Source organism: Notolepis coatsorum, assembly GCF_963971535.1.
Source record: "Notolepis coatsorum genome assembly, chromosome: 9".
NCBI lineage: Eukaryota > Metazoa > Chordata > Actinopteri > Aulopiformes > Paralepididae > Notolepis > Notolepis coatsorum.
The window spans coordinates 50,774,709-50,789,053 of record NC_140173.1 but is presented as its reverse complement, the minus strand read 5'-3'; the positions used below and the strand labels follow the sequence as shown (position 1 = coordinate 50,789,053).

The window sequence follows — 14,345 nt, the reverse complement described above, 5'->3', positions numbered from 1 at the left end:
CTTGGCCCAATTATTATTGCATGTATCTTTTTCAATTGTACTCACGTGGAGGTCTCTCTGGGGGAACTTCTGTCTTCCCCTCTTATGTGAGGAGCAGAATTGACGGGGTTGCCCTCAGTCGCGTCATATAAGGCCTGTGTCTGTGTCTTATTGACCGGCTTCCTGCTGCTCGTCCCAGACAGCATGGAGGGAATGTCGTCTGGTGTTTTTTTATTAGAATTCACCATTGATGTGTTTCGGGTTCTTGACGTGCATATAGCGCTGGCCCTGGGTGCTTCCAATGTGGAACCACGTTTTGGGCCGGCGCGCCTTGGTTGCCCAATTCATAGAAACAGCGTTTTTTATGCGGGCGACTAGGAATGCGATTTTTTATCTCTACCGAGCTCCAGTGCAAGACTCGATGACTCACGTGCATCTCCGGGGGGAGATGACGGAGTAGATCATTACATTGGCGGAAGGGGTCTCACGCCCATGAGGTGGGCCGCCAGGAGCAGCGCATTCACGTTCTGTCCATCTTGGTGGCGCCCTCTGTGATGTTTTAGATCGACACGCGTACCTACCCCCCTCTTAGGACTAGGGATGGCGGCGTGACTAGGACGCAGGACTGGTTCTGGTCACGCCGGACCAAGTCAGTTAACCCGTTGTCCGCCGGGGCCCAGATCTGCTGTTCTGGTACCCCGAAGGACTTTGTGCTTTTCCGGGGGGAAAATGCCGGGTCGGTCCAGGCTTCGCGGGGATTGATGTGCGGCACGTGGTGTAGTGGTCAAACACTATCGCCTCACAGCAAGAAGGTCCAGGGTTCGATTCCCGCTTGGGGACCAGGTTTCCATGATGCCAGTTACCCAGGTGGGGTATCTCCCAGGCCTTTCTGTGTGGAGTTTGCATGTTCTCCCCGTGCTCGCAAGGGTTTCCCCCCCGATAAGATAAACCCAATGGAAAAACATGCACAACAACAAGATCGCTAACGCTGTGGCGTCCTTGACGAAGACGGACCGGAGCACTTTGATTGGTCCCCTGGCGCGGCTCACGTTGACGCCTGTCTGCTCCCGGCTGCCCTTGGGGGGGAAGGACGATGGGATGGGTTAATCGCAGAGACGAATCGCATGCATGCATCGCACGTGTGCCGATTGATGACCTCTGAGCAGGTCCTAAATTATTATTTATTTATTATGTCGTGGATATGTGTGTCATGTGTATGCCACTACGGCTTGCCCATAACAGTGACGTGCTTGGTCCATACTGTGTTGTACCTTGCGCTGTGTTAGGGGGCCTGGTCCTTCTCCATTGTTTCACTCCTCCCTCCCCCTGGGAGGGGGCTGTCGAGGTGGTTGCTGTCAACCCCTCTAGGCATCCCTGTATAGATCCCGGTCCGCCAGGCCCAGGTGCGGACTCTTTCCCGTCGACCTGTTGGCCTGGGTTAACCCTTTGAAAACTGAAACACTTTGTTTCTAGGTTTTTCTTGGTGGGTTAAGGGAACAATCGCCTCCTGTTAAACTAAACATAGGGAGGTGGTTGGTTCTCCGGTGTGTTGGTATCAGAGTCGACTCTCGGGTTGAGGCCGGGCTTGACCCCGTCTGCCCGAGAGTGTGCCCCCGCATTTTTCATGATGTCTGCCAATTGTGTCTGCCTCTCCTTTGAACCTCGACCCCGCTGGGATGGTGCACAGCATACCGAACACCCCTTCCGCCGGGTACTGTTCTTACAGTAGACCCTTTAGGCGCCTGTCTAGTCCGCAGTGCTCCAGGCACAGGTCGAGTTCTGGCCTGTTGCCTGGATTGAGGGATCAACCCCCTTGGGGGTTGTCTCCCCGGCGCGCTGTCTGGCCCCACAGTATTGTGGGGGGGGGTAGCCTCTTGGGGCTTACGGTCATGCCAACCTGGACACGCCCGATCTCGTCAGATCTCAGAAACTAAGCAGGTTTGGCCCTGGTAGTTCTTGGATGGGGGACCCCCTGGGAATACCAGGTGCAGTAAGCTAGAGTGCTTCAGGGCGGCGTGCCAAAGGGGGGAAGGGCCTACTCTTGATTTGGGCCCTGTCCGATACGCTGGCGATGTGGGGGGTGGTGTCATCAGTGACCGTCTGGTGGGGTCCCAATGCTACGGCATCGTTGACCTCACCGGGCCCCCTTTTTCGGGGGGTCCTGGCCCTCAGGCTGTTCCTGGGGCTGGGTCCTCCTCCGCGCTTCGCTGCTACGGCCTTGCCACGGGGTTGGGTTCTTGACCTTTGACCCCGTGATGTTGGGGGCTGTAACAGGTTTTTTTTCTTCCCGTTCGTTCCCTAGTGGCATGTGGGATGCGCGCCTGAGTGGTCGCGGTCCTTCTGTGAAGGTAAGTCCCACGATCTGCTCACCCTGTGCGTTGAGGTGCTAAACCCTCTTCGCACAGTCGGATCCGATTCCCTCCCGTCCCCCTCTAGGGGGGTCCGGGGGCTCGGGTCCTCCCCGGTTCTGATGGTTGTGGGGGGCCTCAGCGGGTACATTTGTCGAGCTTCCGCTCTGCTCAGCTCCTGTGTTCCACTAGAGTGCAGAGCGTAAGCTATACGATAATATAACATACGGTTATCCTATAACCATAGTTATGAGTATAGCGAGCGCTCTGCACTGACTCACTGAGGACCCCGTGGTCTTCGCCTTCGGTGGTGAAAGACTTGGGAAGGAGCTGTTAGTGTGGCCACGACCCCGCTTATGTAGAGGAGCGGATGTGGGTGTGGCCAGGCGAATGGGTGTGTACATGTGGAGAAAAATTATTCAGTGCTAGATTGGATAAAGGGATAGTTTCACTAGAGTGCAGAGTGCTCGCTATACTCATATAACTATGGTTATAGGATAACTGTATGTTATAGCTTTAGAGATAAATGGCTATGATCACTGGAGCACTAGTGTTGGGTGAAACAGATACTAGCCACAGATTCAGGGTCAGTTATTTTCCCATTGTACGAATTGTTAAGCTTATGGGATGTAAGGGAAATCTGATCCTAGGTCTGTGACTACAGGCAGGAGGCTACGCTGTGGTAACGTCAGTCAGCAGCGCCAAATAGCAGTGTAGTTTCCCAGCGAAGGAAAACATAAACGTTATTTTGCTACCTTTACGATTAATTGCGAATATTTTCATGTTGAGCTATAGATTGTGGATAAATACGCACAGAAAGGTACACCATGCCAACGTTAATGCTTTATTTATCTAAAACGAGCCGATTTAGAAATGGTAAATGGGGAAATACATTAAGTGGAACAGAGGGTGGAACAGGAAAATGACGTAACCACTACACCTCCCTATTGGCTAAAAGGGGGCGTGGCAATGGGAGTGGCCTATGGCAAAAAGGAACATAACTTCCAAATGGATTCACAGCTTTGCAATATTTTGTGAAAAGGTTGGTCATGACCCAAAGGACGACTGATTAACTGTTCGTGCCAATTGGCCAAAAAAAGGGGGAGTGGGAGTGGCCTAAAACAAAAAGGCACATGACAGTGGCTCAGGAGATAGAGTAATCGGAAGGTTCCCGGTTCGATTCCGACTCCTCCCGGCAGCATGTCGAACTGCTACCGGTGAGAAGGTTGGGCACCACCTTGCACGGTCGCCTCTGCCGTCGGTGTGTGAAGGTGTGAGTGAACGGGTGAATGTCAAGTCAAGAGTTTTATTTGTCACGGCATACAGGGCATACAGTGAAATGTGGGTGGTCATGCGTGAGTCAACGGGTGAATGTGTGAGTGAACGGGTGAATGTGAGGCACAAGTTGTAAAGCGATTTTGGATAAAAGCTGTCCATTTACCATTTCTAAACGGATTCACGTAACATGACCAAACTTTGTGGGAAGCTTGATCATTGAGCAAGGACACACACATACACACGCTTCCTGCGTGCGTGCGTGTGTGAATGCATGCGCGTACTAGGAAGTGGCTATTGCAGCAATTTTTTCCCCCTTATAGTTCCAACCAGTGTTTTTTAAGGTCTGGTGAAACAGACAGAGGAAACTCTGAGGAGCTGCAGTAGCAGCACTATATTTCCCTGTGGCTCAGCAACATCCCTATATAACCGTGGCCGAGGACGGACTGGGGGAAACATTAGGCTAACTGACCCACTTCCCTCTCTTACCCTGTGCTACCCCCTGGAACAACAGAATAGAAAGACTCAATCACAAGACTAACATCTTGGGCCGAGTCCAGGACATCAGGTGGCTTAGAAGAATAGAAATGAACAGGAGTTTGTGTTGAGTAACGGCAAATGGGATAAGAATGCTTTAGAGAGAGAGGGGGGGAGAGAGAGAGAGGGAGAGAGAGAGAGATAACTATATTATACAAACACATCCTACATTTAAATAAAATAATATGCATAGTGGGGTATAGTCATTATGCTCTCTCTCAATTACATTTAAATTGAATTCAAATGGGCTTTATTGACATGGGAAACATACGTTTACATTGCCAAAGCCAGTGTTACAATCCAAACAATTGAAACATATCAAAATAAACAATAAACAAATAAAATATAGGCCTACTGGAATAAAGAAATGTGTGAACAGAGCTAAGATAAGATAAGATGACCCTTTATTAATCCCCTTGGGGAGCTGTGTCACATTGCAACTTTGTAATCAAATATACTATGTAGAAAATATCTAAAAGAAATTGTGCTAAAGATTTAAAATAAAGATACATATATGTGTACATAAGGCGGCTGGGTGGCGCAGCGGACTAAGAGCTCGTCACCAACGCGAGAGACACTGGTAACGAATCCGGCTGTCAGCGTTGCCTCCGACTTGGCCGGCCATCATACTGGCTCAATTGGCAGAGTCAGCGGGAGGGAAGCCGGTGGGGTGGTATTCTGGTCGTTGTAAACAGCAACTCCTACAGGTCGGTCAGGGCGCCTGCACAGCGAGGGAGAGAGATGGTGAGGGTAGTGTGAGCCTCCCACACGTTACACCTCGCCAATGAGAGTCCTCGCTGTCAGGTGAAAAGAAGCGGCTGGCTGACTCTGCATGTATTGGAGGAAGCATGTGATAGTATCTATCAACCCTCCCTAGACCGGCCAGTGGGGGGCACATGCGAGCAACGACCAGGAAGGGGAGGGGGGGATTGGCATACGACTAAATTAGGATGGGAGAAAATCACAGAAAAACAGGAGGAGAAAAAGTGGATCAAAATATATGTGTACATAACTAAGTAAAGAAAACTTAGTATAAACCTTTTTGTGTATTTAAAGGTATGTGTTCTGTTTGTAGGTAGGTCTATGTACAGAGCTCTTTCTCTCACTCACTCACTCACTCACTCACTCACTCACTCACTCACTCACTCACTCACTCACTCCTCACTCACTCACTCCTCACTCACTCACTCACTCACTCACTCACTCACTCACTCACTCACTCACTCACTCACTCACTCACTCACTCACTCACTCACTCAGGTGTGAGAGGTGTGGCCAATCAACGGGCCAGGGAGGAGACATCTTCCTTCAAGTCAAGTCAAGTCAAGTCAGTTTTATTTGTATAGCACATTTACAAATGACTAGCAGCCAAACCAATGTGCTTCACATGATAAAAACACATACAATGCAATAAAATACACTAAAATGACAGAAAAAAGGTATAGTACAGTACATACAGTATAAGAAAGCAAGGGCAAAGTGCAATATAAAAAGAGACAGGAAAATTGGATAAAAAGTCCAGAGTGACAGCGGACATGTAAATGCTAGGCTAGCTCTGGTCAAAGGCCAGGGAGAAGAGGTGTGTTTTGAGCAATGATTTAAAAGCCTCTAGGCTCTGGGCAGATCTTATGTGGGGCGGGGAGGCTGTTCCAGAGCCGGGGGGCAGCAGCAGCGAAGGCTCTATCTCCCCTAGTTTTAAGCCTGGTCCTAGGCACCTCCAGCAGCAGCTGGTCAGCAGACCTTAGGGTTCTGGATGGGGTGTGGTGATGCCCATCCTGATTAGTCCATCCTGGTGCTTCAGAAGGCTCGCACATCCACCACCATGTCAGCGTTTACTGGCGAGAGAGTAATCTTAACTAATAATATGACTTAACAGAGTTATCTGGGCCTCTCAGGGGACCCCTTTTCAATGTTTGTTTTTTTGTGTGCGAAAACTCGATTATAGTGAGATTTCAATATATATGCAAATAATTAGAGTTGCGTAGAAAGCACGAAAAGAAGCCCGTTCAGATAGCCGCAAAAGTTACCAAATTACAATACGCCATCCAATTGATTATAATGAAAAGGCATGCATATTTGATAGTCAGAATAAAGCAATAAAGATGTTAGTCTGGTGAATCACGGTGCCTTTTCGTCCTCAGAAGCATACAACAGGAGAGCAGTAATATCCATAACTAGATTTGCATCCCTAACATAGTTTACCGTGTGTATATATATGTTATTTTCATTCATTGAGGTAATTGTTTTACTCTAAATTACATTCCCTCTCATGAGATTTCCATCACAGATTATAGAATTTTACTGGAAAGATGAAAAGCTTCCTTCAATTGTTGGCAAATATCCTCCTGCTCACCTAAACATAATGGAGAATATACGTTGTGGTTCAGGATAATGTACCAGGCGGAGAGTGCGTTATTAATGTTTCTGTTTCAAAGTTTGTGCCTGCGTCTGACAGCGGTGGGGTGGTCCTGTGCACACACTGCCAGGGACGGGGGTTCACTTCCAGCCATTCTAAACATTTATTGCCTCACTGTGAATTTATAACAAAACACAACATACTTGTGTCCTAATGATAAGGATAAGCACTCGATGAAGAAACCAAACCCCATTGCCAAAAGCAAGTCTAAACATGCCTATAGATACTTATAACAATAATTTATTTAAAGATTTATATAGCGCCTTTCATGAGAACCAAGGTGCTTAACAGTGCATCTTCTGGCCGCCTCAGACCTACTCCTATCCAAGCTCCGGGAGGGTCATCAAAGAGAAGTCGCCTATTCTCAATCCTTGCCCCACAATAGTGGAATGAACTACCCACCCCAGTTAGGACAGCCGAAACACGTCCAATCTTTCGCCGTCGACTAAAGACGCACTTCTTCAACCATTATCTGAATTTAAAAAATAAAATAAATAAAAAAATAAAATTATCTAACACTAACTAACCTTACTGTCATGCACTTGTCCTAATAAACTAACCTACACTGTAGCACTCAACATTTTGATGAACATTGTTACTCAGCTGATAGAGTTGTGCCCTTCCTGATGGCTTGTCGTACAGAACTTGTAAGTCGCTTTGGATAAAAGCGTCAGCTAAATGACTAAATGTAAATGTAAATGTAAATGGGGGGTGCAACTAAGGGGAAGGAGAACAGAGGAACAATTAAGTAAAAAAAAAAAAAAAAGAGGGAAATCAGGCAGTCATTCATACATTTGGTGAAGAGGTGAGATTTGAGTTGAGATTTGAATGAGTCCAGGGATGTAGCATTGTAGCTGTTTGGAGGGAGGGAGTTCCAGAGGGAGTTATACTATGGAACTACACACTATGCATCTATTACGTGGCCCCAAATAGCATTGCCAGGTTCAAGGGACCCACGTCCATTTGATGTGAGCTTAGGTATTGATAATGATGCTACAGTACATACCCTACCACATGACTCCTAATGGCCACCACAACCCAACATGTAGATAGATAGATGCTACATACCCTACCACATGGCCCCTTTTATTATTTTATTAACCTTTATTTACCCAGGGTAGGTTCGCTGAGCTGATGCTCTTTTTCAGGAACGCCCTGCTTCACATTCACACAGTTCCATTCACACCTGGGAGCTGCCCAGTACAACCACAGTCTGCCACCGTTGGCCACTGAGCAACTCCACTGGAGCAGTTGGGGGTTAAGTGCCTTGCTCAAGGATACTTCAGCGGTTGGTGTTAAGGGGATAGGAGAGAGTTATTAATTCGCTTCCCCAGCCCAGATATTTTTCTGGGATTTTGGTTTGGTGGCCATTTTTTCCCCTAATGGCCACCACAACCCAACATGTAGATAGATAGATGCTACATACCCTACCACATGGCCCCTAATGGCCACCAGCCCACCACAACCCAACATGTAGATAGATAGATGCTACATACCCTACCACATGGCCCCTAATGGCCACCAGCCCACCACAACCCAACATGTAGATAGATAGATGCTACATACCCTACCACATGGCCCCTAATGGCCACCACAACCTAACATGTAGATAGATAGATGCTACATACCCTACCACAGGGATCGGCAATAGGCGACCCGCGGGCCGACATTGGCCCGCCAGCAATAATTTCTGGCCCGTCAGATTATTTTGAGAATATGATATTTATGTGACGCGCGGGAAATATTCACTCGGGACGCCAGGGTGTCTTTTATTGTGAAGCTGTATCTATCTACCGGTAGTCATCATGTCTGTCACTATAGCCAATTGAAATGCTAGAAATGGTCACGTGGACTGGGAGAACCAATGGAATAGTCCCACCGGGCCTGTGTATATTTCCCGAACGCACGTTCACTTCCGCGTTCGAGATGCGAGCGAGTTAAAAAGAAAACGGGGAAATATAACGCTTCTTTTAATAAACAGGAGCAATACTTAAAATACGGGTTTATCGCAACAGGTCGGTGATTCTTGCGTGCCGAGCCGACGTCCTCTCTGCATAATATGTGGCGACAACAACAACAACAACAACGAGGCAATGATGACAACTGTGTTCAAGTTGGCAGATAAAGTTCAGATAAAGCATTCAACGCCAATCTGGAATTGGAGGGCGGCGAGTGGATATGACATGTTTCAAACATTAGCAGGGATTTTGGAGGACTTAACAACAAACAAGGTATGGTGAGTCGTGTTTTCATGCATTTTGATCTGTGTTCATCACACGCCGCTGTGATCTGCAACAGCTGATCTGCTGTTCATGATGAATGAATGAATGAATGAAAACTTTATTTAACAGATTGCAGAATGGGTTATGGGTACAATACAGTACGGCGCAATACACACAATTGTTAAGGGATGCAGACCAGAGAAAAACGTTTGTCTTTTTTCAATATCAGTATATTAAATTAGCCATTGTTTTTGATCCTGGCCCGCGAAGCAACGGCTTGGGGAAAATCTGGCCCGCGGCCAAAACTAATTGGCGACCCCTGCCCTACCACATGGCCCCTAATGGCCACCACAACCTAACGTGTACTGTAGATAGATAGACGGCAAGAGCCAGCATATCACCAGGGTTATCAAGTTGGCACCTCCCTTCACTGGTGTTTCCTCAGGTTATGCCGGTTTTATGCCCATGACACCTCGGGACAGGGGCGTGGGGGGGGGGGGGGGGGGGGGGGGTAGTTTAGGATGATTTCAAGGGCCAGCACTGGGGGGGGGGGGCCCAAAACTAGACATCACTCAGGTGTATTATTGATGCTCTCATTGATACTATGTTTGTTTCTGAAGTGTGTGTGTGTGTGTGTGTGTGTGTGTGTGTGTGTGTGTGTGTGTGTGTGTGTGTGTGTGTGTGTGTGTGTGTGTGTGTGTGTGTGTGTGTGTGTGTGTGTGTGTGTGAGATATATAGAGAGAGAGAGGGGGGGCTTTGGTAGACTATTGCATTGGTCCATTCATTGAAGATGAACGCAATGCGACATCCTTTACTAGGCTCACCCACCAACAGTGCAGGTGCTGAACTGCTGATCCGAATGTATAGGTAAAAACCATATTATGCGTTTTCATCAATAAAAAAATTGCCAAAAAAAGGTCTGCTTGCGCGCTTACGCGCGCTCTCATTCACTGGGGGCCTACAAATACATTCTTTCATGGGGCCCAGAATCTGGAGCTACACCCCTGCCTCGGGAAGGCATGGACGGACGGTTAGTTCCAGCGTCCCAGAACAACCCACTTCCATGCTAGCTGTCATTGTCCATGATACCCACGTGCAGAACTTTCTTGTGTTATCCTATCCTTATGTCGATGACATAATGGGTGTGATATCCTGCCGTTTAGACAGTTTTGTGAGGGGATAGAGGGTCGAAGAACCTCTAAAAGCCTTTGGAGACAAACATGACTCATGACTCATTTAAATTGAGTAAAATTTACAATACTGGGGCACCCATGGGGGGACGCAGTTTGGGGTTTTGGGGTTTTGAGTTTGGGGTATTGGTCAGCCGAGTTGTCACTCAGCCTCCGCCATCTCGGTGCAAGCCGCGGGTGACGGAGGCGAGGGGGCAGGGGCTGATTGATTGATTGATTGATTGATTGATTGATTGATTGATTGATTGATTGATAACTTTAATTAACAGATTGCAGAATGGGTACAGTACAGTACTGGCTCGCTGATAACAAACTATCATTACACCTGGGTAAAACAGAGTCCATTCTCTTCGGTTCAAATAACAAACTCAGCAAGACCGACGGCTTCTCAGTTACAGTGGGTGACAATATTGTCACAAGGAAAGAAGAAATTACCTACCTGGGTTCCATCCTAGAGGCAAATCTTTCCTGTGACAAAATGGCATCCAAGGTAATAAAAAAAGTCAACCAACAAACTAGATTCTTGTACCGGATCTCCTCTCTGGTAAACAAGAATACCCTGAAGACTCTGGCAGGAGCACTCATTCAAGGGTACTACGACTATGCTTGCACCTCATGGTACCAAAGCACCTCAAAGGCGCTAAAAACAAGATTACAAACATCACAAAACAAACTGGTCAGACTACTACTTGACCTTACTCCTAGAACCCACCTCACCCCTGCCCACTTTGACTACCTAGGATGGCTTAGAGTAGACGACAGAGTACAGCAACTTGCAATGGGCCTGGTCTACAAGATACACTATACGACTAAGGTACCCATGTACATGTCAAAATACTTCCCAAAGGTCAGTGAATACCATGACCACAACACCAGAGGAAGCTCAACAAATCATGTTAAACCCAGATTCGGCTCAAACAAGGGACTAAACACGTTTTGCAATTAGCCACATCGATGTGGAACGTCCTACCCAAAGCTGTAAAGGAATGTGAATCCCTACCCACATTCAAAACCGCTCTAAAAGAGCACCTACGGGAGGCTGCAATTCGAAACTGGCCACCGTAAATGTCCAAACCCCCCACCCCCTCCTAATAGACAGTCTCCTCCCCACCGTATGTATATATTCTCTCCCCACCATATGTATATTTCTCTCCCACCCACCCACCCCCTCCTAATGTACAGTCTCCTCCCCACCGTATGTATATATTCTCTCCCCACCGTATGTATAATTCTCTCCCACCCACCCACCCCCTCCTAATGTACAGTCTCCTCCCCATCATATGTATATACTCTCTGTCAGGATCTATGGGTAACAGTACTGTATATTTGCATATCATATGTCACAAATGTAACAGTACTATATACCTGTATGTCATGTATGTCCTATGCCATAAATGTCATGATGTCATGTATGTTGTGTATGTCATAAATGTCACTATGAATTGAAAATGGGGGACCCTGATGTAAACAAGACAAACGTCTTTCTCTGGTCTGGTATTGTACCCATTCTGCAATCTGTTAAATAAAGTTTTCATTCATTCATTCATTCATTCATTCATTCATTCATTCATTCATTCATTCATACAGTTCAATACACACAATTGTTAAGGGGATGCAGACCAGAGAAAGACTTTCGTCTTGTTTACATCAGGGTCCCCCATTTTCAATTCATAATGACATTTATGACATACACAATATACAGATATACAGATATAAAAATCTAATCTAATCATCTAATCTAAACTAATCATGAATTTATGACATACATGACATACAGATATGCAGTACTGTTACATTTGTGACATACAAGATGTGAAAATATACAGTACTGTTAAACAGAGATCCTAACGGTAAATATATACATACGAGGGGGAGGGAACTGTACATTAAGGGGGAGGGAACTGTACATTACTGTCCTGTACTGAACTGTACTGACCTGGGGGTAAGGTATAAGAGGGTGTTATGTGGCACCTAGCGTGGGCTCTCTTGGTAGTATGGGAAGTTCAGAGCAGACTAGTTTGGGCAATGAGAGGTGATGCACCCAGTGTTGTCTGCTGTACCGAGTGAACTGCTATACAACCATAACGTGAGAACTAACCCCCCTGAGTCGGTGAGTCGTCAATAGCGGGAACGCTACAATACAATTACCTTTTTTGTTTAGGTAATCAGAAATGGTTTAACTAAATGAATACTAATGAATGGAATTCAACAGCAAAGGAAAAGCCTGACATTAGCGCTGCTTGTGTCTCTCCCAGGGTGGGTTTGACATCCCAGATCGGATGTTCCACAGCATAAAGAAGGAGTGGGAGTCGGCCTCCAGGGACAACATGGCCGACGTCAGAGAGCTCATCCCAGAATTCTACTACCTGCCTGACTTCCTGGTTAACTCCAACCACATCCAGCTGGGTCAGTCACAACGCCTCCCCTTCTAGACCATTAAATGTGACCATAAATCACATAATGTACATGACATTTGTCATGTGAAAACAATCGTGTTATTTACTAGGGGTGGGAATTAGGGATTTCCCGATCCGATCACGTGATCGGGATCGGGGCCGATCACAGTGATTTTCCGAAGATCGGGATCGGGATTTTTTTATTATAATTATTTTAACCTTTTTTTTTGTATTAAAAAAACATGACCATGTTCACGTCTTAAACTCATACTGAGGCCTTAGTTCATTTATTGTCACACAGAGCAGAAGAATTTTGCCAAAACAAACCAATAGTATCCAGCTGCAGAACGGCAGACCAGCCACACTCTCAGACCCAAACGCATTCCCTTTGATTTAATTATACATCAAATGATTTATGTCAAGGATTGCAATGCCTCGCTTGAATGAAGTTAACTTTTCACATGGATAACGTCAACATTCAGGGTGAATGTAATGTGAGAAATTGGGATAAATTTTTTTTTTAATTAATTAATTTTTTGATCGGATCGGGAAAGATCAGTATCGGTAGATACTCAAAATCACATGATCGGGATCGGATCGGGAGCAAAAAAATGTGATCGGGACATCCCTAGTGGGAATCATAGAGAAGCCGCCTATTCTCGGTCCTTGCCCCACAATGGTGGAACGAACTTCCCACCGCAGTTACGGCCAGCCGAAACTCGTCCAATCTTTTCACCGTCGACTAAAGGCACACTTCTGCAATCAATATCTGCAATGAGAAAAAAAAATGAAAAAAAAACCGGTCATGCATTATCCTAATAATACTAACCTACACTGTAGCACTCAACACTTTGATGAAGATTTTGCCCCTTTCGTGACTGTGATGCACGCCAACAAGGTTTGGCCAAGTGAATCCACAGTCCCAATAGGAAACCACCCTATTTTAACTCTGAAGAACTGGTCCGACGCGAAATGTTCGTTATACAAGTATCGCAGAGAAATTTCAAAGGTACTCACAGTTGCACGAGGGTCTTGGACAGAGAATCACAATGGTTTGAAAGCTCGGCGTTGCTAATAAACATTTTAAATAATTTGTATAAACGTGTAAACAGCAAAGAATGTATGGCTGTTCTCCTCCGAACGCGTCTAGTTTTTTTACCAACCGGTTTCCAGTTCCGCGTTCCGCATTCTGCGATCTGATTGGCCACTGACGTTTCTGTTCATGTGACATCTGCGCCAATCGTGTGACGCCTGTTTCTATCACCGGTTAAGCTTAGGCACTCTTTCGAAGTTGGTTAAGGTTAGAGTTTGTCTTAGAGCAGGGCGATAGAACACCAGCCCTGATTCCAAACTCTAACCTTAACCAACTTCGAAAGAGTCGCCTAAGCTTAACCAGTGATTAACTAGGCATTAGGTAGTTTGCAGGCTGTTCGGAAATAGGCGCAGAAACAGGCGTCACGCGATTGGCGCACATGTCACATGACCAGAAACGTCAGTGGCCAATCAGATCGCAGAACGCGAACGCGGAACTGGAAACCGGTTGGTAAAAAGACTAGACGCCCCCCGAACGCCGCAATGAGGAGTAGGGTATATCTGCAGAGCCGCACTGCCGTCACGTTTATAAAAAATATTTAAAAAGTTTATTAGCAACGCAGAGCTTTCAAACCATTGCGATTCTCTGTCCAAGACCATCGTGCAACTGTGAGTACCCTTGAAATTTCTCTGCGATACTTGTATAACGAACGTTTCGCGTCGGACCAGTTCTTCAGAGTTAAAATAGGGTGGTTTCCTATTGGGGAGCAAGGGACTGTGGATTCACTCGGCCAAACCTTGTTGGCGTGCATCACAGTCACGAAAGGGGCTAATGAACATTGTTACTCCGGTGATAGAGTTGTACCCAAAAATTATCGTAATAGTGAGATCGTTTCTTTTCTTTTTTATTATTATTCTTTTTTGTTTGTTTAATCTGTGGATTGTTTGTT

The 14,345-nt window shown here is 46.3% G+C and overlaps 1 protein-coding gene across 1 annotated transcript in view; it reads left to right on the top strand.

The window, feature by feature from the left end:
- wdfy4 (WDFY family member 4) overlaps positions 1–14,345 on the top strand; it is a gene marked incomplete at its 5' end in the record, with an annotated part of 306,077 nt that overhangs the window by 266,945 nt on the left and 24,787 nt on the right. The window contains 1 exon segment of the mRNA XM_084321866.1: positions 12,223–12,377. Coding sequence (XP_084177992.1) covers positions 12,223–12,377 — 155 coding nt within the window.